Source organism: Castor canadensis, chromosome 1, assembly GCF_047511655.1.
Source record: "Castor canadensis chromosome 1, mCasCan1.hap1v2, whole genome shotgun sequence".
In the NCBI taxonomy this organism is placed as follows: Eukaryota; Metazoa; Chordata; class Mammalia; order Rodentia; family Castoridae; genus Castor; species Castor canadensis.
The window spans coordinates 123,218,554-123,243,480 of NC_133386.1; the positions used below are offsets into that span (position 1 = coordinate 123,218,554).

At 38.2% G+C, this 24,927-nt stretch overlaps 1 protein-coding gene across 11 annotated transcripts in view; it reads left to right on the forward strand.

Annotated features, from left to right (window-relative positions):
- The window catches only part of Dlg2 (discs large MAGUK scaffold protein 2), a 2,025,432-nt gene that overhangs the window by 835,812 nt on the left and 1,164,693 nt on the right, over nucleotides 1-24,927 (forward strand). The window contains exon 1 of one of the 11 annotated variants that reach the window (XM_074081677.1): nucleotides 20,685-20,928. The exons of the other annotated variants lie outside the window; for them this stretch is intronic. Within the exon in view, the coding sequence (XP_073937778.1) occupies nucleotides 20,728-20,928 (201 nt within the window). The 5' untranslated portion in view covers nucleotides 20,685-20,727. Of the gene's footprint in view, nucleotides 1-20,684; nucleotides 20,929-24,927 lie in introns of those variants that run through there. 11 annotated transcript variants of the gene reach the window in all.

A 24,927-nucleotide genomic window follows, 5' to 3' on the forward strand; every position in this document is an offset into this window, starting at 1 on the left:
TAGAGCTGCTTTTCTGTGGTCTCTCTTGCTATTATGAAGGATTACAGCTTTGCACTAAAATGAAATTGCTTTGGAAAAATGATTAAGTGAAAATAAAACATTCAAGACTGTTTTATACCATACTTTCTTATGTTACCAGTGATGCTCTTTTATGTATTCATTCACATTTTATTTTTCCATATGCCCATTTATGTGTTCATTCCTTCATTTATAATCAACCTACATTTATCTTCTACTTATTCTATGCCAAGTGCCCAGGGTAATTCAAAGGAGAGAGAGGCTGAACTCAGTTCATACACTAGAGAAGACACCCATTTGAAGAAGTAATTATAATACATTGTGATACATATTTTCAAGGTTCTGTATGCAAATCCTGTGGAATATTAAAGAAGCTTTGATTAATTTTGGGACAGTGGGACTCAGCTTCTTAAATAATGAAAGGAGGTATTTGTGTTGGGTCTTAAGGACATGCTTTTAAGTAAAAAAATGATCACTTTAGGAACTGACATCAAAGTCCACTGCACAGAAATATAAAAGGGTAAAGGGCTGAGTGTGGTGGTTCACATCTGTAATCTCATCTACTTGGAAGGTAGAGGTAGGAGGATCTTGGTTGGAGAACAGCTGGGGCAAAGTTGTCTGGAAAAAAAAAAACTAAAAAAGCAAAAAAGGCTAGGAGTGTGACTCAAGTGGGATAGTGCTTTCCTACAACAAGTGTGAGGCCTGAGTTCAATCCCCAGAATCAAAAAAAAAGTGTATAGTGTACTGGCAATGCCAAAGTGGATTATGTGACTGGAATAAAGAAGTATTAGGGGAAGAGTTGGAAAGTGAGTTTGGAATTTGGAAAAGATGATGAAGAGCACTGTCCAGGAGGCTGGGTTGGGGGTGGTGTTTGTCGCACACTGAGGCAGTAGAGAATGAACACAGATCCTAAGAGGAGAGAGAGCATGGTTATCTGTGCATCTTATAAAAGTAATGCAGGAGGTGTACTAGAGAGCAAAGGAGGGAGACTGGTTGTAAGTTTGTAACTATAGTTTAGTTAGATGTGAGATCATTGTGAACAAAGACCATCATAAGGAATTTATTGAAAAAGGCATAGATTGGATTGATGTGTGGCTCAAATGGTAGAGCACCTGCTTTGCAAGCGTGAAGTCTTCACCCTAGTCCCACCAAAAACAAAACAAAAGTCAGAAAAGGCATAGATTTTATTGACTTGTGTCTTCATACTGAAATCACCTTGAACTCTCATAGTAGCTAGGAACATCTCAGATTGTAATCTTGGGATAGAAAGCAGAGACATCTGCTAGTATTTTCACTGATTGGTTTTAATTGCAGTTGCTTTTAAGTTTTCTGTTGACCCATGTCTGTAATTTTCTCTGAATCGCTGTGCTTTCAATTCCACAATGAACAGAGGCTCTATATCCTGTCTAAGTGGGCTACTCTGACCGGGAAACCCCAGTTATATCTTTTCTGAAAATGCTACTTTGTGGTAGGTGATCCAAAGACCAGCCTGGTGACAGATTTGTAGGTTTCCTAGGAAGATTACCTGGGCAGTGGCCCAGGCAGGTGTCCAGATGTGCTGGGGCCTCTACTCCATATAGCAATGTTCCTGCAACTCTGCTCAGACTTCCTTCTACAGGTGAACTTCTTACATGATCATTCACAAGTCTGAGGTTTCCTGTGAAAGTGACTCTGCTCCTTGGCAGAACAACGTGTAATTTAGATGGTGGCTCACCTTATCTGGGATGTGAAGAGTGGATCTGGGGATTACAGTAGGCTTGGGTTGTAAGATGAAATTTTATTGGCTTATCTCCAGTGTCTAAGAGTTCCAGGGATACAGACACAACAAAGTTTCTCTTTCGGTAGATGACTATTGAGAGTAATGTTGACATCTCAGACACTCACCTGTGACATTTGAATCTGGAGATGTCTGGTGATGGCTTTTTTTTTTTTTCCTTCTTGTCACTGAAAAAACAAAATCACTATTGACATGTACTGGAAGGCCTGGCAGTCCTCCAAGACCAGAGAGTTAGCTTCTTCTGGAAGGCCACTGACTTGCCCAGTTGGACACAGGGAGAGGCAGCCTTACAGGATGGAAAACTTTTAGAGGCAGGTGGACACTGATTTAAATATCACACACTTCCATTAGGAGACTCTGCAATTAAACCTCTTGGAGGCTCATTTCTATGCTCACTAGATTGGTGTGAGAATTTTATATATCTATATATAATATGTATACTATATATATACTATATATGTAAGTGAGAACATAAGCATGTCTGTGTCTGTGCATGCAGCCCCCGGTGGATTAGACTAGTAAGTCATGGGTTCTTGGTACCGGTGTTAGCCCCTGTGAGAGATGATTGATCTCAGCAATATTGAAAGTGGGCTGCCTGGAGTTTTCGGACGCTTCAGTGTCTTCCGTGTATGAAAAGAGGGCATCAGAGGCAAAGAAAAGTCCTGGATTTAGAGGCAAAAGACCTCAGCCAGATTCCTCAGTCTGCCATTCAAGATGAGAGTTTGAGCAAGTTTTTACCTTTGCAGTCCTCAAGTCCTGTGATTATAGCACTTGAAACTTAAACTTTCTATAGCTTGGCAGAAAGAAATTTAAGAAAAAGAACGTAAATCGTAATTACAAAGTTAGATTTAGAGCTTGGTAAGATGTTCATGCTTCATGGTAAATCTGCTCTGAACTTCTACTACAGAGTATGTTCAGGTGATAACTCTAGAAGAATATTTACTGGATATATTGATAGAAAATCAATATGAATTTATTGATATGATAAAACCAGGCTTAGAAATAACAGATGGGAAGGTGATAGGAAGCAGGTACAAAGCTTTTATTGAGAGTTTTGATTACATTTTTTTAAACTTTTTTTTTTTGGTTGTGCTGGGTGGCATTTATAAAAGTTTTTACAATGTATCAAGTATATACTTGAATTCACCTCCTCCACTGCTCTCCTTTATTCCCCACTCCCACTCCAGGAAGAGTTTCAACAGGTATCAATTTTGAATTTACATACAAGCTTTGATTTAAAGAACCAACAATTAAAAATATTTCTTTAAGCCAGATGTCATGGCTCATGCCTGTAATCCAAGCTACTCAGAAGGTAGAGATTGGGAGGATAACAAAAGATTGGGAGGCCAGCCCAAGCAAAATAGATAGCAAGATTCTATCACAACAAATGAGCTAGGAGCAATTGAGCATGTCTGTAATCCTAATTGTGTGTAGGCGTAGGTAGGAGGATCTCAGGCTAAGCCAGTCCTGAGCAAAAAGAATGAGATCCTACCTGAAATGTAACTAAAGCAAAAAACAGAGCATGGAATGTGGCTCTAGTGGTAGAGTGCCTATCTAGCATACAGAAGGCCCCAAGTTCAAAACCTGGTACTGCCCAAAAATCTGCTGTGTCAGGCATAGGAGACACAGACTGTTCCTTGGATGAATAGCAAATAGGATATTTTGTTTTGGCAGTTCTGGAGTTTGAACTCAGAGGTTGCTAGGCAGATGCTCTGCCACTTGAGCCATGCCCCCAGCCCTTTTTGCTTTAGTCATTTTTGTATAGGGTCTTGTTCTTTTACCCAGGGCAACCTTAGACTGGGATCCTCCTGCCCAAGTCTCCCACATAGCTGGGTGTATAGGCATGCACCTCCATGCCTGGCTTATTGATGGAGATGGGTATCACTAACTTTTTTTGCTCAGGCTGACTTTGAACTGTGACCCTCCTGATCTCCACCTCCTGAATAGCTTGGATTTACAGGCATGCATCACTATACCTGGCCCTCTAAATAGAATTTCTTAGGCCAGAACCTGCCAATCAATTTCCTTTACATGGAAGTTTTTGGATTCTGCAATGTGCTTTGAAATTGTTCTCCTGACTTATGGAGAAGTATCATGAAGCAGTACAGGAATATTTGAGAGCTTAAAAGTTGAGGGTACTCAGTTTAGATTATTAAAAGATTCATTCATCTCTTCATGTAATCAGCATATACTGAAAATTTATTAGCAGTGATATTGATATATATTTTTGTTGTTGGTTCAGAGGAGAAGAAACTGTTCCCAGAACAGGACCTGTTCTGTTGCCTGCTGAATTATTTGCCACACATTTACCTGTTGTCAGTGCCCATTCCTTCCTCCTTCCCTCTGGTTTTAGGTTACAAATGACTTCCATATCTGTTGTCCAATGTGCCCTCCCGCCAGTTTTGCAAGTGAGAAAACGTACCAGGCAGTAGATAATTACACAGGCAACAGGAACATATTTTATAGAGGCAAAAATTGAACATCAAGAAATGTAGGCTACTGGGCAAAGACATCATTATGACAAAGTGGCTGTAAGTGTCCTGTACAAGCTACTGAAGTCCAAAATAGCTCTGTCCATTACAGTTTTTGACTTTGATCTACAGTTTACAAAGAACTTTCATATTATTACTTCATTTACCTCAAAGGTGATTTTGGCTATAGTTGTTATGGGTATCTTATGCTCCAGCACTGCTCCAGCACTGTTGTTTACTAGCCATGGATCTCAAGCAAGATTCCCCACTTGACTGACCTCAGTTTCCTTCCTGGTGAAGTCTGGAGAATAATAGCCTTTTTATAAGGCTGAGGCATGAATTGGAGATCCTGGATGTAAGGTCCCTAGTGCAGATTCTGGCACTCAAGAAATGCTCAAAAAATGGCAGCTAACATTTTGTTATTAATCATGCTATAAATCAAAAAATTTTTGTCAATAATAATAAGATATATTTGGGCCTGGCATGCACGAGGCCCTGGGTTCAATCCCCAGTACCACAAAAGACAAAAAAAACCCCAAACAACAACAAAAAAAACTTTGTTGTAAAAAGTAATGATATATTTATTTTTTTCATTGATGTGTTAGGTGGGGGTACATTGTGGCATTTACAAAAGGTCTTACAATATATCAAATATATTATACCTGATTTCACCCTCTCCATCATTCTCCTTTATCTCCCTTCCCCCCACTCCTGGACTAGTTTCAACAGGTCTGATTTTTCCACTTACATACACATGTACACAATATTTATAGCATATTCACCCACCTACACCCTTCCCCTACATTCTACCCCCTCCCACTGGTACCAATCCCCCAGACAGGATTTGTTCTGCCCTCCTGTTCTCCAATTTTGTAAAAAAAAAAAATGACATTTTTGTTTGTTTAAGATAGCTATACAGGGAGTTTGTACTTCCTGTACAAGAATGAATTTAGAATTTTTAAGCATGTGAAATCACCATAAGAAGAAGACTAAGATAAAAAAAATGTAGAATAGATGAATCAATTTGAGTTTTAATACATGGAAATGTCAAAAAATTTTTGACTACTTTATAAGAGAGAATGCTGAAAACATGAGGAAAGACAGAAGGAAATTCATTAGAGCTACAATATACCCACAACCAGCACAACAATTAAAAAAGAGAAAAGAAAATTCATTAGATGTCTATGATCCTTAAGATAACAGAAGAGTTGATGTCCAGAGCTGGGTGTAGAATCTAGCCAGCTTGCCAAGGTTCTTGGCCCTGGTTCATTTAAAATGAAGGTATTTAAAAATCTGTGCTTTAAGGCTTTTCAATGGCCATTTTGGTTTTCAGATGAGTGGGGATGGGAATAGTAAAATGGCCTCAGATGTTCCCCTTCTCTCCTCCTTTGAAGGCCATATCACTCTGTGCACACTTTAATAAATCCAACTCAGCAGCATATCAAATCAAGTTCCCTCTGCTCCAGGTGCCAATCCATGTGTAGAGAAGAACACAAAGATGTTGCATTTATAACCCACAGTGAGATGGCAGTCCCTATGGGTCACTCCACACCATAAAGAGCTTTTGAGAGGGTATACTTGTGTTGAGACATATTTCCTCATCCATTTGTGTGTTTACCCCAGACAGGTGCAACCTGGCAGGACAAATTAAAAGCTATTTGCAGCAAAACGAAAGCATAACAGGCAATACCAGTGTCATCCCTGTTGGGAGAAATGCCACATTGGATCCTGATCTGTGAAAAATGCCATGGATGCTCATTTGGCTCAAGGAAAGAGAGAGAGAGAGAGAGAGAGAGAGAGAGAGGGAGGAGAGCGCGAGCTGGCTTGAGTCCCTCTATGAAGTGGAACACTAAGTTTAACAGCTCCAAATCCTCCATGTGTGCGAGGCTTTCCACCATAACTCATTCTCTACATTCCTCCCCCTAAAAGATGTGAGCACTGGAGTGGATAATCCAAGACTCATTTATATATAGCTTTGAAAATCATTAAATGATTTTTTTTCAGCAAATTGACCTTCCTAATTTACTTTTGCTTAGACTCATATGTTCCAACTCACATTCTTCTTAATGAACAAGGTATCTCTAGCTATCTCTAGGGTATTGGAAAAAATTAAAAAGATGCTATTCTTGTAAATTTCTTTTAAGCTAGAAATTCATATAGAATATAAGCAACACTGATTAAGGCTTATTGAACATCTGCAGTATGCCAAGTCCTGGAGTAGCCTTAATGATGCAATAGGTAGGGGTTCTAGTCAAGGAATCAGAAATGCTTCACAGAGTAATATAAGCCAGGTATCGATGAGACCTTCTGGCCCTTGGCTATGTGGGCAAACTTTAACTGAAACTATAATTCCACAGACTGAGATAGTCCAAACTCAAAGTACCTACTAGTGTATTGTTTGTAACTTACTGTCAGTTCGTTCCTGCCTCCAGTGTCTCCTTTCTCCTGGTAAGTGCTGCTATAAAGCAAAGCCTATTTGCCAGTTGGCATTCCCCCCCCCCCAATTTTTATTTCCTTTGTATCTGAAAGTTGAGTAACTTTGATGATGAACAGCATAGTCACAGGAAGGGGAGTCACATGGTAGGCCATGAGCTTTTCCTCATTGGCTTCTGCTCCACCCCCTCATGCTCTCTTCTCCTTCCAAAGTGCTCTCTCCCTTCTCCTCCAACACAAACTCACCCTCTTGATTTGTTTTCTGGAAAGTGGGTCCTTCAGGACAAGCATCTACATGGAAAATAGGCTTATCAATGCATCTCTTAAAAAATCAAGTGGACATTTTACAGCAAGTCATTATCCCGAAGAAATAACATTCCTTTATTGACATAATCATAATTCTGATGAGTAGTGATGTAAGAATATTGTGAAGCATAGTCAAGGGGTATATAACTCAGCCTGGAGGGGGGAGTGATCTAATGAATTAGTGAAGGTGGTCAGATCAATGCAAAAGGGGGCAGTGAGCTAGGGAGAATGATCCTTCTGAGCAGAGGGACATGCATGAGCAGATGTAGTAAGAATTGCTATGTCAGAGAGGGCCTGGACTCTTATTGAGGAGCTCAGACCTGACTACATACAGACAGGGAGAGACACAGGTGACATTTTGTTGTAGATCTATCACTATAGTGGCTATGGGTGTCTGTATCTGAGATCTTGAGCTAGAAAAGCCCAGTTCATCCGCAAGTTCATGACAAGTTCACTTTTAAAACGAAGAATGTGAAGTCCCAATAGTGAATTTTTCCTGGTGTGCTAGTTATACAGGTCTCCCCATCCATTGCCCAGTATGCTGACTTGTGGGCTCAGAATGCAGTGTCTAGGTGACCCACATGGGTGGCCACAGCAAATGCCACCCTTTCCCTTCCACGTAGCCGAGCACCGCATCACAGATGTTATTGACTGAGAGTCTTCCCAAGCAAATGTAAAAAATTATAAGCTCATTTTGTCTAAGACAAAACAGCAAAATTTTAAAGGGTTGCTTTTTTATAGTGCTATTTTAGGGATCCATCAGACTATTTCTTCTGAGGATTTATCTCTGTAGGCAATTAGTGCAGGAACATAAAAAAGTGTTTTATTTTCCTGTCTGTTAAAACTTCTGGCCTTGAAATAAGCTGCATTCTACTTCTAAATGACAGGACTGAAAAAGGTCAGTCCCTTTTCAATGAGAAGTGTAAAGGGTGGGGGGTACATAATAAAACCTAAGTAGTAGCAAAAGTTTTCTATTGAGTTTGTGATTATATTAGTGAAATTGTGTGTTTTCACAAAGATTTAAATGTTTAATGTGTAAAGAATTCAGGAGAGTCGTGGATGGAGCCATTACACAGCTGAAAATATCCTCAAAAGACCTATTATACACCCTTTGAGACCTGCCTAGGATTATCTCCACTTCCTCCTCTACCTGGTATTCTCAAACATCATCAGTGAATCTACTGGGTAGCTTTGGGCTCCACAACAGGCTCTTTTTTTCTGACCCTTAGCTCTATTCTCTTTACATTTTCCCTTTTGTTGCAAAAACTAGTGGAACGACCTTAGACAAACACAGCTTTCAGTCTTAGTACTTGTTTGTGTGGGGTGTGTGTGTGTGTGTGTGTGTGTGAGAGAGAGAGAGAGAGAGAGGGAGAGAGAGATGAAGTTAATCTCTGTGCCTTGGTCGTCATTTCATCTGGAAAATGTAGACAGTGTGCCATGTCTCAAAGGATTGCTGTGAGCGTTTGTTACAATGGATCAGCAGAAGTAGCACAGTGCCTAGCACACGAATGCACAGACAATGGCAGCCTCTGTAAGGTTACACATAAGTAAACCTAGCCCAACACCAGGACCAGTGCTTGAGTCTGTATTTATATATACGAAGTGTAATTTATTATAAAGATTAAACCTTAAATAAATGAATGAAGCTTCTGGAATCCTACTTCTTATGTATTCCTTTCCTCTGTATACACATATGTTCGTGGGTCTAGAAGTCTTTTAAGGATAAAGTCTTCCTATTAAATATCGAGCATGAGATTGACATAACTGAATGGATAGCTGCTCTCAAAAGTATAACACGCAAAGGGAAAATTTCAGCTCAGTTTGGTACCAGCCTTATAATCTGAGGCAAGACGTTGTGACTATACAGCAAGCCAATGAAAATGACAAAGACATCTCCCCACCATATGGAACTTCCATTTGCAGCTTGCATTCAGACTCCACTACTCAGCATCTTTAACCCCTGGTGATTGTCCTGCACTGTCGGAGATTCACCCCTTCTCCAGAGAAAAACTCCCCTTCATGCTTCCAAATCATCAATGTTATGTGTTCTCAAGGAGTTTACATTTTCAATAGGAAAGAGTTGCTGACACAGTCTAAAAGAGAACCACCCAGGGACCGTGGCATTTAAAAGTCAATGCTAAGTGATGTAGTTTTAAAGAAAGATTCAGGGATGCTGCCAACATTTCTATTTCGTCTTGCTTGTGGAATTGCTTGGATCTCTGTATGGTAAAGATTCCTGGGTTGCTATGGAAAATATGCACTTAAGCTGACTGCTGTGGCAACTCATCACAAGGCACAGAATTTGCATAACTAATTTGAGCATTTTAGTGAAGAGTACAATCTGTGCATAGGAGGCTGAGCAATCTGAGGCTTTTTTATTTTATTGTGCACACAAAAGTATCAAGTACAATTCTCTGGTTTTGCTTTCTAAGTTGTTGACTCCTCCCTGATTTTAGGCTTCCGTCTACATAGTATGTGACTATAAAGATGCAACATTGTGTGTGAGTGTATTTACAAGCTTATAAAGTTGAATTGGTGTCACTATTTTATAATCGTCTTCCATTCATCTGGAGTTGCAAGTCATGGGTCTCTTTCACAACCTGAGATTTAATGAAATTTCTGTTATTCATCACTATATGACTAAACTCAATGTAATATATATTTATTTGAAGCATTGCTGTATCATGCAGAATTGTATTTGCCCGGATCATGTCATTTCTGTCTTTGATGTCTGAAATGTTTTTATCAGTAAGTACCTTAGACTATGATAGGTCTGGCACAGGGAGTTAGGGAAGCAGTGGGAACAGAAACAGGCCTCTAGCTTGGCAGGCCTCTCTTGAGCCCCTATCGTAGGCCAGGTTAGGCTTCCTACTCACTGTCTTTCTCACTGCTCTATTCATACCTCCATCATAAAATGTTTACATGGTTTTAAAATTGATAGTTTTAAAAAATCTGCCTCTCCTGTTAGGTCCTGAGCTCTTAAAAGAAGAATTTGTGACTTTTAAATTTTTGTACTTTTGAATTTCATCGTACCTTAACAATATGAGGGGATTTCATTGTGATAATTCTGTGTGTACAGGGTACCTTGAACAGTTCACCCTCTCCATTATATTCCTATTTAAACAGTGTTTGGCATGTTTCATTATGCTGTCTTCTTTTATAATATTTGTAGCATACTTGCATCTCTTCATCCTTCAGTATCCTCTCCTTTCCCCCTTCCCCTCTCCTCCCCCTGATCACCCCAGATAGACCCCCATATACATTCATGTCCCATTATTGTTATTGTGTTTACTTAGATTGATTCCTGTGTAAATCATTTTCCATAATTGTACATGGGATTGTATTTTTAGTTTTGATATGCATATTGCTAATATACGGAAATATATTAAAAAATTTACCTTTTATATCCTGACCCTGTTGGGCTTAAATTTATTTATGGGTTCTATGAGGTGTTTTCTTCTTTCTTTGGAGATTGCTTGGGGCTTTTGTTATTGTTTTAATTTTTAGTTTTGTACACAATCATGTCATTAATAAATAAGGACAGTTTATTTCATTCTTATTGATCTTATGATTCTTTCCTTGCCTTATTGCAAAAAAAAAAAAAAGGCTAGCATTTCCATTGCTATAGCAAATAGCAGTGGTGGAAAGGACATTCTTGCCTTGTTCTCAATCATAGAGGGAGGTTGAATGGCCTGGTAAAAAAGGCTGTGAGAACCCATCTCAACCATTATCTTGGGTATGGTGATGGGTACCTGTGGACCCAGCTATGTAGGAGGTGAAGGTAGGAGGACACTGGTTTGGGATTGACCCAAGATAAAAACTCCAGACCCTACTTGAAAAATAACTAAGGGAAAAAAAGGGCTGGAGGCGTGGCTCAAGCGGTAGAGTACCTGCTTAGCAAGTGGGAGGCTCTGAGTTCAGGCTGTCGAAAAAAAATCATAGAAGGAAGTAATTCAGTCTTCTGCCCTTAAATATAATGTTAGGTATAGTTTTTTTAAATAGATGCTCTTTATCAAGTTGAGGAAGATTTTTTTCTACCTCTACTTTTTGAGACTATCAATAGCAAGTGCTGAATTTTGTCAAATACTTTCTCTGAATTGCTTAATATAATCCTGTAATCACATGATCACCTTTATATGGTTGATCACATTGAGTGATTATCAAATACTGCACCAGTCTTGTGTCCTTGGAACATGCTTCATTTGGTCATGGTATTTATTCTTTTATATGCCACTCAGTTCTCTTCTCTAATATTTAAAGCTTTTTGTGTATTTGTTCTCATGAGTACTACTGATCTGTAGTTCTCTTCCTTCTTTCTTATACTATCTTTATCGGAGGTATTTTGGTGTATTAGAAATGAATTGAGAAATGTTTCCTCTGCATCTCTTTTCTATAAGAGATTTACAGAGGTCTTAATTCTTAATTTTTTTTTGAATATTTTGCATAATTTCCAGTGAAACCATTTGGGCCTAGAGTTGATATCTACTAATACTTCTTTTTCTTCTTCTCCTCCCCCTCTTCCTCCTCCACCTCCTTTCCTCCTCTTCTGCCTCCCATCCTCCATCAAACTGGGGATTGAATTAGGGCTTTATACTTGCTAGGCAGGTGCTCTACCACTTGAGCCATGCCACCAGTCCTTTTTACTTTAGTTATTTTTCAGATAGAGTCTCACACTTTTTTGCCAAGGTCTAGTCTCAAACCACAATCCTCCTACTTCTGCTTTCCTCATGCCTTGGGTTACAGGTGTGTCACCACTCCTGGCTTGTTTTTTGAGATAAGTCTTGCTAGCATTTTGCCCAGACTAGCCTTAAACCATGATCCTCCTATCTCTACTTCTCTAATAGCTTGAATTACAGGTACAAACCTCTGCATTGGCCTTGGCTTTGAGACTTCCTCCTTAGATGTTCTTATAAGTTTAATTCCTTGATAATAATAGAGTTACTTATCAATTTATATTGGGTTGCTTGTGGCAGTTTGTGTCTTTCAAGGAATATGTGTATAGAGCTGTTTGTGGTATTCATTTATTATCCTTTTGATATCTTCAGAGTATGCAGTGTTAATTCCTATTTCATTTCCAGTATTGATCAGTTATAGTAGCTCCATTTCCTTGGTTTGTCAGTCTTGCTAGAGGTTTGTTCATTTTATTATTTTTGCAAACAGCTACTTGTTTCGTTGATTTATCTATTGATTTTATGTTTGGGATTTTATCAAGTTCTACTCTTATCTTTATTATTTCCTTCTTTCTGCTTCCTTTGCTATTGATTTTTCTAGATTCTGGAGGTGTGACCATAGATTATTTGAAACTTTTCCTATTTTTAAAATTAACACATTAAAATTTACCTTTAGGATGACTTTCACTGTGTCCCATAAATTTTGATATACTGTGTATTTTTTTCATTGTAATGCATTTAAATTTTTTCTATATTAAGACTTTCTCTTATCCACACCTTATTTAGAAGTCTTTTTTTCTAAGTATTTAGAGATTTAAAAAAAATCATTCTGTTATTGATCTCTAGTTTTTTTCCAATGCAGCCAGAGAAAAGTTTCTTGTATAATTTAAATTCTTTCATATTTGTTGAGATTTGTTTCATGGCCCAGGATGTGACCTATATGTTCTATGAGCCTTTGTGTAGAATAGTCTATAATGTCAATTAAGTCTGGTTGGTTGATAGTGGTGTTCAAATCGTCCATATCCCTGCTTCTTTTCTGTCTACTTATTCTATCAATGTTTAGCAGAAGGCTGTTAAAGTCTCCAATTGTAACTGTGGGTTTGTCTATCTTATCAGTTGTACCATTTTTGCTTCACATACTTTATAGCTTTGTTGTTTGGTGCAAATACATTTAAGATTATAATGTCTTTTTTGTGGATTGATTCTTTCATCCCTATATAATGTCACCTTGTTTCTAGTTATTTCCTCTCTGAAGTATGCTTTATCTGGTCTTAATGTAGACATTCTTGGTTTTTTATAATAATATTACATGATATATCTTTTTCTATCCTTTTACTATCAACCTGCCTGTATTGGTATGCTTGAAGTGGCTTCTTATTTTAAAATACCTTTTTTTTTTTCTTTTTAAGATATGCGCTTGCTATGTAGCTCAGGCTATCCCTGTACTCACCATCCCCCTCATTCTCAAGTGCTGGGACTATAGCCATGCCCACCATGCCTGGCTCTTGAAGTGTGTTCTTATAGGCAGCATATGATTGGGATATATTTTTAAATCCATGCTGGATAATCTCTGACTCTTAATTGATATAATTGGATCATTATTATAATTATTAATAAGTTAGAATTAAATCAGCTTTTTGTTGAGACAAAGTCTCACTGTGTAGCCCAGGCTGGCTTAGGTCTCACCTCCCAAGTACTGGGATTGCAGGTATGAAGAAGTACCATGCATCACTGCCAGTTTATTTTTTATTTTCTGCTTGTTGCGTATGTTTTCATTTCTCTGATTCCTTTCCTCTTATTTTCCCTTCCTTCCTCTCTCCTTCCCTTCCCTTCTACCTTCCTATAGGTTACTTGAACAATTCTTACAATTCCATTTGATTTACCCACAATGTGTTTGAGTCTGTTTGTATAGCTCCTGATCCTCCATCCCTGCTTAGGTATAATCTAAGTATTACATTTTATATCACAGTCTACTGAAGTGACCTTTATCACTTTGAGAGAAATAAACCTTATCTTCATTTATCTCTTTACTCACCCTTGTATATATCTTTCTTAAATATTTAATCTATATTAATTTAGAACCACATCAGACCAGATTATAAATTTCCACTATCAAACATTGTTTAGAAAGCTGAAGAGAAGAAGGAAAGTATACTATATACTTATGTTTTTGTTTTATCATGTTATTTATCCTCCTCCTTTTTTCTGGTACTTCCTCTTTTTGATGTTCAAAACTTCCTTTTATTACTTCCATTCTGTTTAAGAAACTTCCTTTAGATATTGTTTTAGAGCAGGTCTGCTGGTGACAAATTCTCTTAATTTCCTCTATCTGAGAATGTCTTTATTTTAATTTCTGAACAATATTTTCCCTGGGTATAATATCCTGAGTTATTACTGCTTTTCTTTATGCACTTGAAAAATGTTGTGTTGCTTTCTTATGGCCTCCAGAAGCATTTCTGATGAGATATCTGCTTTTCTTCAAATTGATTTTGCCTTGTAGGCAAAGTGTCATTTCTCTATTGCTGCTTTCACAAATTCTTTTCTTTGCTTTCATTTTCATAAGATTGATTATGATGTGTCTTGGTGTAGATTGCTTTCAATTTGTTCTGCTTGATTTTTGCTCAGCTCCTTGAATCTATTTGTTTATTGATAATTTGGTTAGGATTTTCTTTCCTTCCTTTCTCCCTCCCTCCCTTCTTTCCTCTTTCCCTCCCTCCTTCCCCTTCTCCCTTTCCTCCTTCACTTTCTTCCTTCTCCTCCTTCCCTTCCTCCCTTTCTTCCTTCCCCTCCCTCCTTCATTCCCTCCCTTCCTCTTTCCCTTTGTCCCTTACCTCCTTCCCTCCTTTCCTTCCTTCTTTCACTCTGTCCTTCCCTTCCTTCTTTCTTTCCCTTCTTCCTTCCCTCTTTCTTTCTTTCTTCTTTTACTTCCACCCCCTTCCTCCTCCTCCTTTCCCTCCCTCCCTTCCTTTCTTTTCTTTCTTGCCATATAGGAAGTGTTGTTGAGTGATTTCTCATGTGTCTCATTGTTTGTTCTTTCATAAAACTCTAAAAACAAAGAGATATTTTTCTATTCCCACAGAACCTTGAGGCATTGAGTTTTCAAATTTCATTTATTTTATTTTCAGTTCTAAAATTTTTATTCTTTTTCATATCTTCTATATTTTTATTGAGATTTTCTATTCCTTTGCTGAGACTTTGTATGTTTTCATTTGTTTCACACCTGTTTGCAATTGCTCTTTCAAGCATTTTTATGATGTTCAGTGTCACCTTGGTACTGGCATCTATTGGTTGTCATTTTCCTTTCAGCTTTAGCTCTTCCTGGTTCTTGACAGGATGAGTGATTTTCTATTGAATTCTGTGAATTTTTGGGACAGTAGAGAGGGAAGGTAGATGCTGCCTCATTATTGTGAGGCAGAGATAAAAGTCCAGGTTTTTCACTCAGCTTCTGCTGAGGCCTAGAAAGTTAAGGCTTTTTATTATTGCAAATAGAAGTGGGAATTGGAGCCTCCCACTAGGCTGCTATTGGCAGCTCTCTGACTAGGAGGGATGAAAGTACCCTCCTCTGCCTACACCATGAAGGATGGAGGTGAGAGAATGTGAGCTTGTTACTGTTGGACAGTAGTGAAAGGTCTGACAGAAGAGCTCCATTGATCCCAGTCCAGCCAGGAGAGGGAGAGATGTCTTATTGCCAACATGCGAAAGTAGAGGATACTCCAAAATGGTCTCCCATGGTGGTTGAATGGCCTTATTACTGCCCAGTGTAGATGAAAGTCCAATTTTCTTTCCTACTAGGTCTTTTCTGATACTAGTCCAGCAATAGGGTTGGGGAACCTCATTGTAGACCAGAAAGGGTGTAAGTATAGGCTTCCACTTGGCCTTGGCTGCTGTGATCAGCTTAGGATCATAGATTCTTACACAGTGTTTGACTGAAAGAGTGCAGTTATCATGTAAAATCTTTGTCTTTCTAGGGTGCCTTTTGCGTTCCTCTGGGGAGAGGGGGCAGGCTTCTGTTAGGGCTCTTCTGCATGAATCTAGTGATGTTTCTGAGCTATTCAGTTCCAACTGTGGAATACATAAAACACAAAGAAGGCCTGGAGAATGTACTGCCACATCATTCTTCAGACCTCCAGGTTTCTTGCTGGTCTTTCTGCTTCTCCCCACTTTTTAAAGTCAATTCATGTTTGTCTTATATGTAATACCCAGGGATTTTAGTTGTACTTAGTAGAAGAAATTGAGAAAAGCATCTTGACTTCATTTTCCTGGAGTGGAAATATGTAATATTATTTGTTGAGCACTTGTCATGTAGCACTTGGCATTTTGTCCTTAGATCTGGGACATTATTGCCACTAGTATTTGAAAGATATTCCAAGCTACAAAATCTGGCTGGCAGTGCCACTGTAAACATAAAGTTGGCAGTAGTCACAGGCTGAATACAAAGACTGCCAGGCTCGTACTACTTACAGGCATGTATAATAAAAGACTCGGTCAATCTGAAGAGTAAAAATATCCATCATCACCATAATATTTATCATGAGTTCACCACTTTATTCTTCTTAATAGGAACAATAGTAATGAAAGCAACAATAATAATAAGAGCAATAATGATGAAAATAGCTATAGTAATTGCTACCATTTGAGTATCCATTTCAAAATGGTTTGAGGATATCATATCTTCTAATTCTCACATAAACTATTTTTGTGTGCATGTGTTTCTGTGTATGTATGTGCTTATTTAGTGTTAGAATTGGGCTCTGTACTTGTAAATACTAAATATAACTTAGAATAAGAGAGCCTAGGTCTCTGCTCTCATGGAGGATACCAAGAATATATAGGCAAAGACATCAAGAAGCAAGACTTCAGATTAAGGTGTGTGCCTTAAAGACAATAAGAGCTGGGGATATGGCAGAGCATGCCTGGGAAGGTGGGGACTGCTTTATGGAGTGATTAGAGTGAACCTGTGCAACACAAATTATCTATGGAGCAACATCACGCTACCAAACTTCAACATTTTAAGGGATTACTCGTAATTTTAAATGTAAAGCTAAAGGCATATACATAGTCTCAAAAAGTCAAACTTTCACTTCCTATTTGAAATCATACCTGCATTTCAGATGCTCCCTAGGATAACATTGAAGTGTAAGGTCCAAAATGTTTAGAACTCTATGTCTGGATATGGCTGCTCATGTGCTGACTAGGATTCTGCTGGTCAGAAATATATAACTGACTGTGTTTGCAAGACTCCTATCAAAGTTCATGTAAGCTTGTGGTTTACACATCACGTATCTTGCTTTTCTAGTGTTTTAATGTTCATGGTCTCCCTTTTATAAAAACAAAACTGATTCCTTTAAAGAAGAAACAAAATATCTTCCTGAAGGGTAAATTTACTGGTTGGTTGTTGGATTTTAATGGAAAACATAGACTCATTTTCACACTGATTAGTCACTAGTAAAAATAAAATAAACTCTAGCTACTATTTATTGATTCTCTACTATATGATGGGTGTTGGTGAAGATCCATATATCAGCACAGTTATCTAGATTCTTGAGTATGGCAAGAGACTTCATGTAAGACTTGAAAGGTAGTGAAAATGACAATAAAATTTATTAGGAAAAGAATACGCTTCAATAGACTGAAAGCTGGTCATCTCTAGGGATTTTACTGACTATTTATTGAAATTGCCCATGAGAAATTCCTATCACTAGGGTCCAGCCTACAGGACTGAAGTCATAGGTAAGCAACAGTGTCACAAAGCTAAGATAGGTTTACAGAATTACAATATACAAATGATTATTGGGTCCACTTGATTCCAAGGACATAGTTTAAAGGTCTGGGCTGGGTCTTTGTTTTGTTAAGTTAAAGTCTATTGTGTTTGAGTATAACCTTTTGTTAATCTTTAGGTGGGTGGGTGACTCAAAAATATCTTATGACATCCCATGACTTTGGTTGGCTATGTGATCTTAACAAAGTCTGGTTGAGCTAATTTTGAGAGATGTTATCTAACATCCTTGCCCCCCACCCCCATGGAGGACTGGAGACCTTGAAGAATCCTCCACCTTAGGATCCCTTTGCATATTTTGGTCACTCGTGGCTAACTGCTACCTATTATTGGGCACTGAATTATGCATTTTGTATATATTGTATTTCATCTTTATAGTTTTCTTGGCCACAGATACATTCATATCTCCATTCACAAGCAAAGAAAGAGACACTACAAACTAACCTAGTTTTCTGCTTGCATCTTTCTAACTCAGAAAAAATTCTCTGCTCATCTCTGCCCTTTTCCCAGGGGGCTGACCATTATTCACTGTCACACCACAGGCTTCTTTACTGGTTTGTTTCTGGTTGTCTGGTTAGGTTTGGCCAAAGGGAGAACCCCGCAAGAGATAAGAAGGTAGGAGAAGTAAAGAGCCAGTGTATTCCTTTCCTGCCATAGTACTGGCAGTGAGTGGTCACACTATACCTCTAGTTCCTGCCATCTGACACTTCTAAGACTCCAGCTTTTATCAGACTCCATGTCACTCTTCCTTCTCCCTTGCCCTAACCCATAGGGATAGTAAAGTCTTCTTGCTTCTGCTCTTGTGTCCCTGAGTATCTTATTATTCCTTGTTCATTCCCTTTATTAAAGAAATGCCCATGTCTCCCTTTATAAAATTATCCATAGTCTCATTTAAATTGCTTTTTATTTCCTTTGAGAATCTATAGACTCAGAGAAATTATGCAGTTAAACTGCAAATTAGAACATAGTAAATTGAATATTCTGTTGATTCCAGCTCAGATTTGTCTGATTTCAAAATTCGTGTTTTTTGTACTAAAATTGAGCTATGCCTTCCCTGTGCCTAAAATATTAAATGGTACCTAAGTTATGGAAAGAGTTAATGACTCATCTAAACTGACCAACATAAACTCAAGGAGCAAGTTTTCAACCGGCCAAGTTTTTAGAAATGTGCTATGTACAGATGCAGAAGCCAAACCTCCTGCACTTGACGATGTAACAGAACATGTGGGAAACTCTTTCGGCGTGTCCTCAAGAACGAAATTTATTCACAATTAGAAACCTTTCTGATCTGAGTGTTCAATGTGGTGGTTTTACTTTAATTAAACCATATCAGTTCTGTGATCACTACAATGTACTTTTAAAAGGTATGGCCATTTAAGACTTTAAGTATTTTATAGTTATGTCTTAACGATAATCACAATAATTCTTCTCACTGCAGGCATTAATAAAAGATAATTGACCTTGGCTCCCATGATTCGCTTTCAGCTGGGGGACGCAGCTCCCATCATGGTCAATTATCTTGCAGTAATTCCAACAACAAAAGCGACTTTTGCTTAATTAAGCAATTTTCTAATCACCTTCCTAGACTGGAGAAAGGAGCATGGTACGTACTAACATGGCTGCCCCACACAAGCCGCTGAGACTAAGTGTGAAGTATTTTCTGAGACTGAACAAGTTGGGCAAATTAATATCATGAAGACAATTTCATACTGTAGACAACCTGGAGGATGAATTAAGACTTGCTCCTGTCCTCAAGCCTTGGGCTGAGTGCCGTTGAAACACACTGCTTGGTCTTTGCACATGAACTCCAGCTCTCTGCCACTCCCCAGGCTTGCTCATCTGAGCTGCTCAGAATGCCTGCAAAGTGCATATTAAGAACACTACACCCCCATGTGGTGACAAAAATATTCCTGAGCAGTCACGTATGTTCAATAGGGATTTTTCTATTATTTTTAAAGTTTGTAATCTCTGTAAACATGCCATTCTTAGATTTATCCAAGTTAGGAAAGTTTTATATAGTTTAGTAAATATATCAGTAAAAACATTCTGTGCATAAAATTGTTGAAACTTGTTTTGCCACCTTTTTCTTGGCTGAGTGCACTTATATCATCTAGAGATGACACTGAATCCATGCAGACGGCAAAAGATGTCAAAAGTGTTTCTTTCTGTATTTTAATTAAAGTAATCCATTATAGTTTGTTAAAGGTGGTGGGAATATGTCAGAAGACATGATTTCTGGGACGTGGCCATCTACTTACCAGTTCTGTGGCATGCTACATCATTCCTAGTCTCAGTATTCTGATCTAAAAAACAAGGACATGATTTCTGTCTTAGCTTGTTGTCTTAAAGAGCATCAAAAATACAGTAATATTTTATTAATTTATACTTTAAACTCTTATAGCTTGCATTTTCTAGCTAACCAATCATAAATTGTATAACTAGTTAATTTAAAATTTCAGACTCTGCTACATTTTGAAACACCATCTTTAAAATTCTTTTCACATGTCTATTGTATATTTTTAAAAAAATAAAATGAGCACACACACCTACAAATTTGTATTTACAGCAAATATATGTAAACAGAGGAGAGAAGGAAAGAGTGAGGGTGGAGCCAGCTGTGCTCCTCTTCTGAAATGTCTATAACTTTTATGTTACTATATGTCAGTTCTTACCCTCTTATTCAATTTTGTACATGCAGCTCTGTAAAATTTCAGCTTCTGCTTCACATAGTGTAAAGTCTGTTTCTTTGGCAGTAGTGGTATATTTACCTCAACAGATTGAGGTATTGATTGGCTCTATGTTTTATATCCGATTTATCTTACAAAGTACTTTGAGATTCAGACAAGATGTGTGAAAGCTTTTATAAAGCACAGCAAATATTATCCAACATTCACCTGGACACTGGTTCTTTGATATTTTTTGTTACTGTTACTGTTTTAAAACAGAAAGATAAGAGAAAATATTTAGTGACCAAAGTTCGAAAGTAAGAGTGTAGGAATAGGGTAAGAAGGCTGGGCAGGAGAACAGTCATTTGAGTGTTTCTTGGAAACCTTTTGATTTAACACTTTACAGTATAGTTTCACAGGTGAAACTGAAAAAGAAGGGGAAAATGTACAAAGGAGAAGAAAGGGTGTTAAAATTCCCCTCCTCTGGATTTGAGAACTCAGAGGTCATCTATAAGATGACCAACCCCTTCCCATCCCTACAGATCCTGCCGCCAGTGACCTGTGCAGGTGACCTGCAAGTGAGGCCAGGTAAAAGGGACCCTGGGCAAAGATGACACTCATGGCAGGAACCAAGAGGAAGACAAAGGCTGGAAGAAACCCCACAGAGTGGACGCTCGTGCACCTGAGGCCCTTGTCCTACATGGAGGTCCTTCCCCATCATGAAAGGAGCTGGCTAAGAGGACATAGCTGTCTCCACCCTTGTGACAACAGAGTCAGAAACAGGACTGTATCCACATCAGCACACCCTCAGGTAGGAAGTAAAGACAACACTAACATGACACACTCACCACATATGCAGACATGTGTGTACATACATTTGTATACATCACCATACACAATCTTACACACACACAGCACACTCACTGTGCACCCACATATGTGTCTAGACACATACATCACCATGCTCATCTTATAATAGGAGTCCAGACAGTTTCATATAGGAAAATAAAAAAACAACACAAGGCAAAAGAACTCTTGGCATTCAAGGTTTTGAATTAGAAATGAACTCTTGATAAGAGATTACAATACAGCCTTGTCCTAAAACGTTTGCTCCACCATTGCCTTGATGCTATTTAGCAGATTTTAAAGACCCATAAGTGGGGCTTGTGGGAGATTTTTTGGTGCTGAGCTGGAACACGCTCCCCAGCAATCTCCAGGAAAGGCTCCACCTCCCAGGAGAGTTCAGAAACAAGCGTGTGGAGAATTGATTTGCAAGGAGTTGAGCCTAATTATTTCCTTTATGTCTTTCTCTGTTCCACCTCTTACAGCTTCTGGGTGATTTTGTAGACATGCCATGGGCTGAGTTTATTCTAGTTCAGACAATTATATTTGATAGCACTGTTTTCAAGTTCTGGTCACAAGATACAGAGCTGCTCAGAGTTACCATGAATTTGCTCAGTGACTAGGTTTGGAAGTGACCATAAAGTGATGAAACCTAGGCAGCTCAGTTCTGAGAAAATTGGTCCATGTATTCATTCATTGATTTAACATATTTTATTGTGTGATGTGCCTGTTTCTGGAATTGTGCTGGATGATTAGAGAACAAAAATTTTCAGCAAAACAATAACAACTTTCCCTTTCACGGCAGAAGGAGGGAAAATCGACAAATTATAATTATATTACTTAACATGTGACACATACCTATAAATATATATTTATGATAAATACACAATAACAGTAGAGTGAGACAATTTATGCATAAAACATATTATATAATGAGTGCCAGAATAGTAAATATAAATGAAGAAGCTAAAATGCCAACAAAAATGAGAGTATGTGGAGAAAAACTGAGGGCTGTATGCATGTATGTTATTACTTTGGTTGATATCATTAGGTCACAATGACAGACACATTTTTCAAAGTGGTGCATGCCTAATTTATGTATGCATTTATTCTATAAGTAGCTTTTGACCACCAATTATCTTCCAAGTAATTGCTGGATTATTGTGTTCCAAGTAATGTTATAATCACAGGTTGTATGGGAGATCTTTGCTCTCTGAACTTCTGAACCCACATACTGATAAGTGTGATGAGAAAAGGCCCCTATTATTCCTGGCCTATTGTTTTTAGCCTTCCCTATCTGTCTACCTCATATGGTTTACCTGAGATCTAGAAGTCAGTCAGTAGAATTTTATAGAGCCAGCCAGGTGTCGTTTCTTCTTTAATATTCCCATAGAATTCTGAATGAACCTCTTCTAGTTTTCTGGATGTTCTGTGATATATCTGTCATTATTAACAACCTTAAAATATTCATGAATGTCCTCATGAGCTAAGATAGGAATTGGAGACATAAAAATAAATTAGGCAAATTCCCATAACTCAAATAACTCACATTAGTATAGAGGAAATACATAAATAGGCACAAAGTTACCCTACTAAGTGAGGTGATAGATGTATGTGTTGGGTAAAGAGGTCAGAGAGAGGGAATGAGTGTTTCTTCCTCATAGTAGAAATGCAACGGAGAAGAGGGGTTCAGAAACCTTTGTAGATAAGCAATGGAAGTCTAGAAAGAAGGGCCACTTCGAGGAGAAGCCTGTGCTGTAGAAGACACTATGTGCAAAGGCACAGAGGAACTGAACAAGTTATTGGCTTTGGCTGGAGTAGGCCACAAGTCAAAAAAGAAATGGCAACCATGGGAATCTGAAGCACTGGGGTGAGGGAGGGAGGAGAGAAAGGAAGCAGTAGGGACTTCTGCAGCAGCAGAGGGAGGTGGAAGAGCCCCTGGAGGAATGCTCACCACAGGGCTGTGATAAGACCAGTCGGCTCCAGGGATTGGAGACATGAGCAAGTGTGGGCCTATTTATGGCCTAGTGCAAGATCTTTGTTTCTCCTGTGTGTTTTTTTTTTTAAATCTCATTACTGAACATCCCAGTGCTAGACTCTCTAATTAGATCAGTTTGTATTCCTAGTTAAAACATCCAGATTTTAGAAACCATGTCTTTTGCATCAAAACCATTGTTCTTCAGATAGCCAAAGCAGAGTCAAGACTTACCTCAGAGACTTTTCTTGGCCCCCTGGGCCCTAATTAAAGGAAAGTCTGGCCAAAGAGGAGAGATTTGACTGTCTTTTTAACATAGGAAGTGGTATCCCAGAGAGATTTACAATCTGATTAACTCTATGGATGCAGCAGTTCTTGTGAGGATCGTTTGCAGAGCTGCCTTATCACTGCACCTGTGAAAATGCTCTGTGGAGGCAGCCCAGATTATGGGGATATGTGTGGAGGAAGTCTCTCTGGCTCACGGGGCTTCATTCAGACCCACATGAAGAAGGCCAACAACAGAATTGATGGTTTATTCTGGAAGCCAGTATTTGTGTGACTAGAAGGATGAGAGTTCAGTACTCTATATCAGAAGCTTATAGTAGTTCTTCCTAGCTGTGTTAGGTAACTTTTAGAATGTCCCAGCTTGGAATTAAGAACTTTTTGGCTTTCAATTTCCACTCGTACACATAATAAAACCAAATGGTGAGCTCCACAGATATCAGTGATTGATGGTATTTCAGTGTTTTCTCTACGGTCAGGATAGAGCAAATATCTTTTTCTAAGCACTCAGTGGGAGACTGGTTTTATTATTCTCATTTTTCAGTTACAAAATTGAGGACTTAAGAGTAGTTATAGGTTAGATCACTTGTTCTGCAGGTAACCATTGGATCTGTGATTAAAAAAAAATCCAAGTTCTTGTAAGATTGATAAAGCTAAGTAAAATTTGAATTTTAAGTTCAGAATGAGTCATTCTGATGATATATTTTCTCTTTAAAATTAAAGATTATTTCCTAGTTTTTTTCACTCAAGGGTTAGAAACAGTGATAGCTTAGCAGTTACAAACTGCTAGTGCCCTATGTGTGCTTTCTAAATTCTATTTCCTAATAAAAGGAAACAGGGACTCCTGAAAAAAGCATCTGCTTCCAAAATAAGGGCTGATTTTTCGGTCTAGGGTAGGAAAATCACAAGATGAACCTGGAAAATCTTGTTATGTCATAAAGCAAATACACTTGTCTACCAAGATATGGTGTCATGTTAAAAGGTTCAAAAGCCCACTTCCTTCCACTGGCCAAAATAAGGCAGTGTGGCATCAATAAGAATGATAATTATCATGGATGAAAATATACTGCATGTGTTAAATCTGCCATTTCAAAATTATGTTATTTTTAAAAATCACCTCATTGTAAGCTATGGAGGATGCTAGGGAATATATTTATTATTGGGAAAACTGATAAATAAAGAGAAAGAATCAAATGTTTATCCTGTTCTATACAAACCGCAATTTAAGATAATCAAACAGTTGAAAGGATATCTTTCTTCATAACAGTCTTCTACCTAATTAATTAGGAAGGATGATAGAATATCACCATTTTCAGTGAATGGATCTAGAAAATATTGTCAGTGGCAGCAATACCATAAAAAAGACAATTAGACATCATGTGACTTCTGATGGAGTAATACTTCACAACCCATGAATGAATCTCACCTGAAACACAGGCTAAATCTGTAGATTTAGCTCCCATTTCATAGGCGATATGCAGTAATACAGTTAATAATCCAGACTGTCAGAAGCACTGCAGGACAAACACTCTGGGTATTTTAAATTTTTGATAAATTACAAGGAAAGTAAGAAAGGGAGAAAGAATAGAGTGAGGGGGATTGAGAAAGAGAGAGAGAGAGACAGAGAGAGATCCCACCCTAGCACTTTCCAGAGACAGCATGGATGTGAGCACACACCAGGTATTTCTGACTCCAAGTCAGCATTTTTGT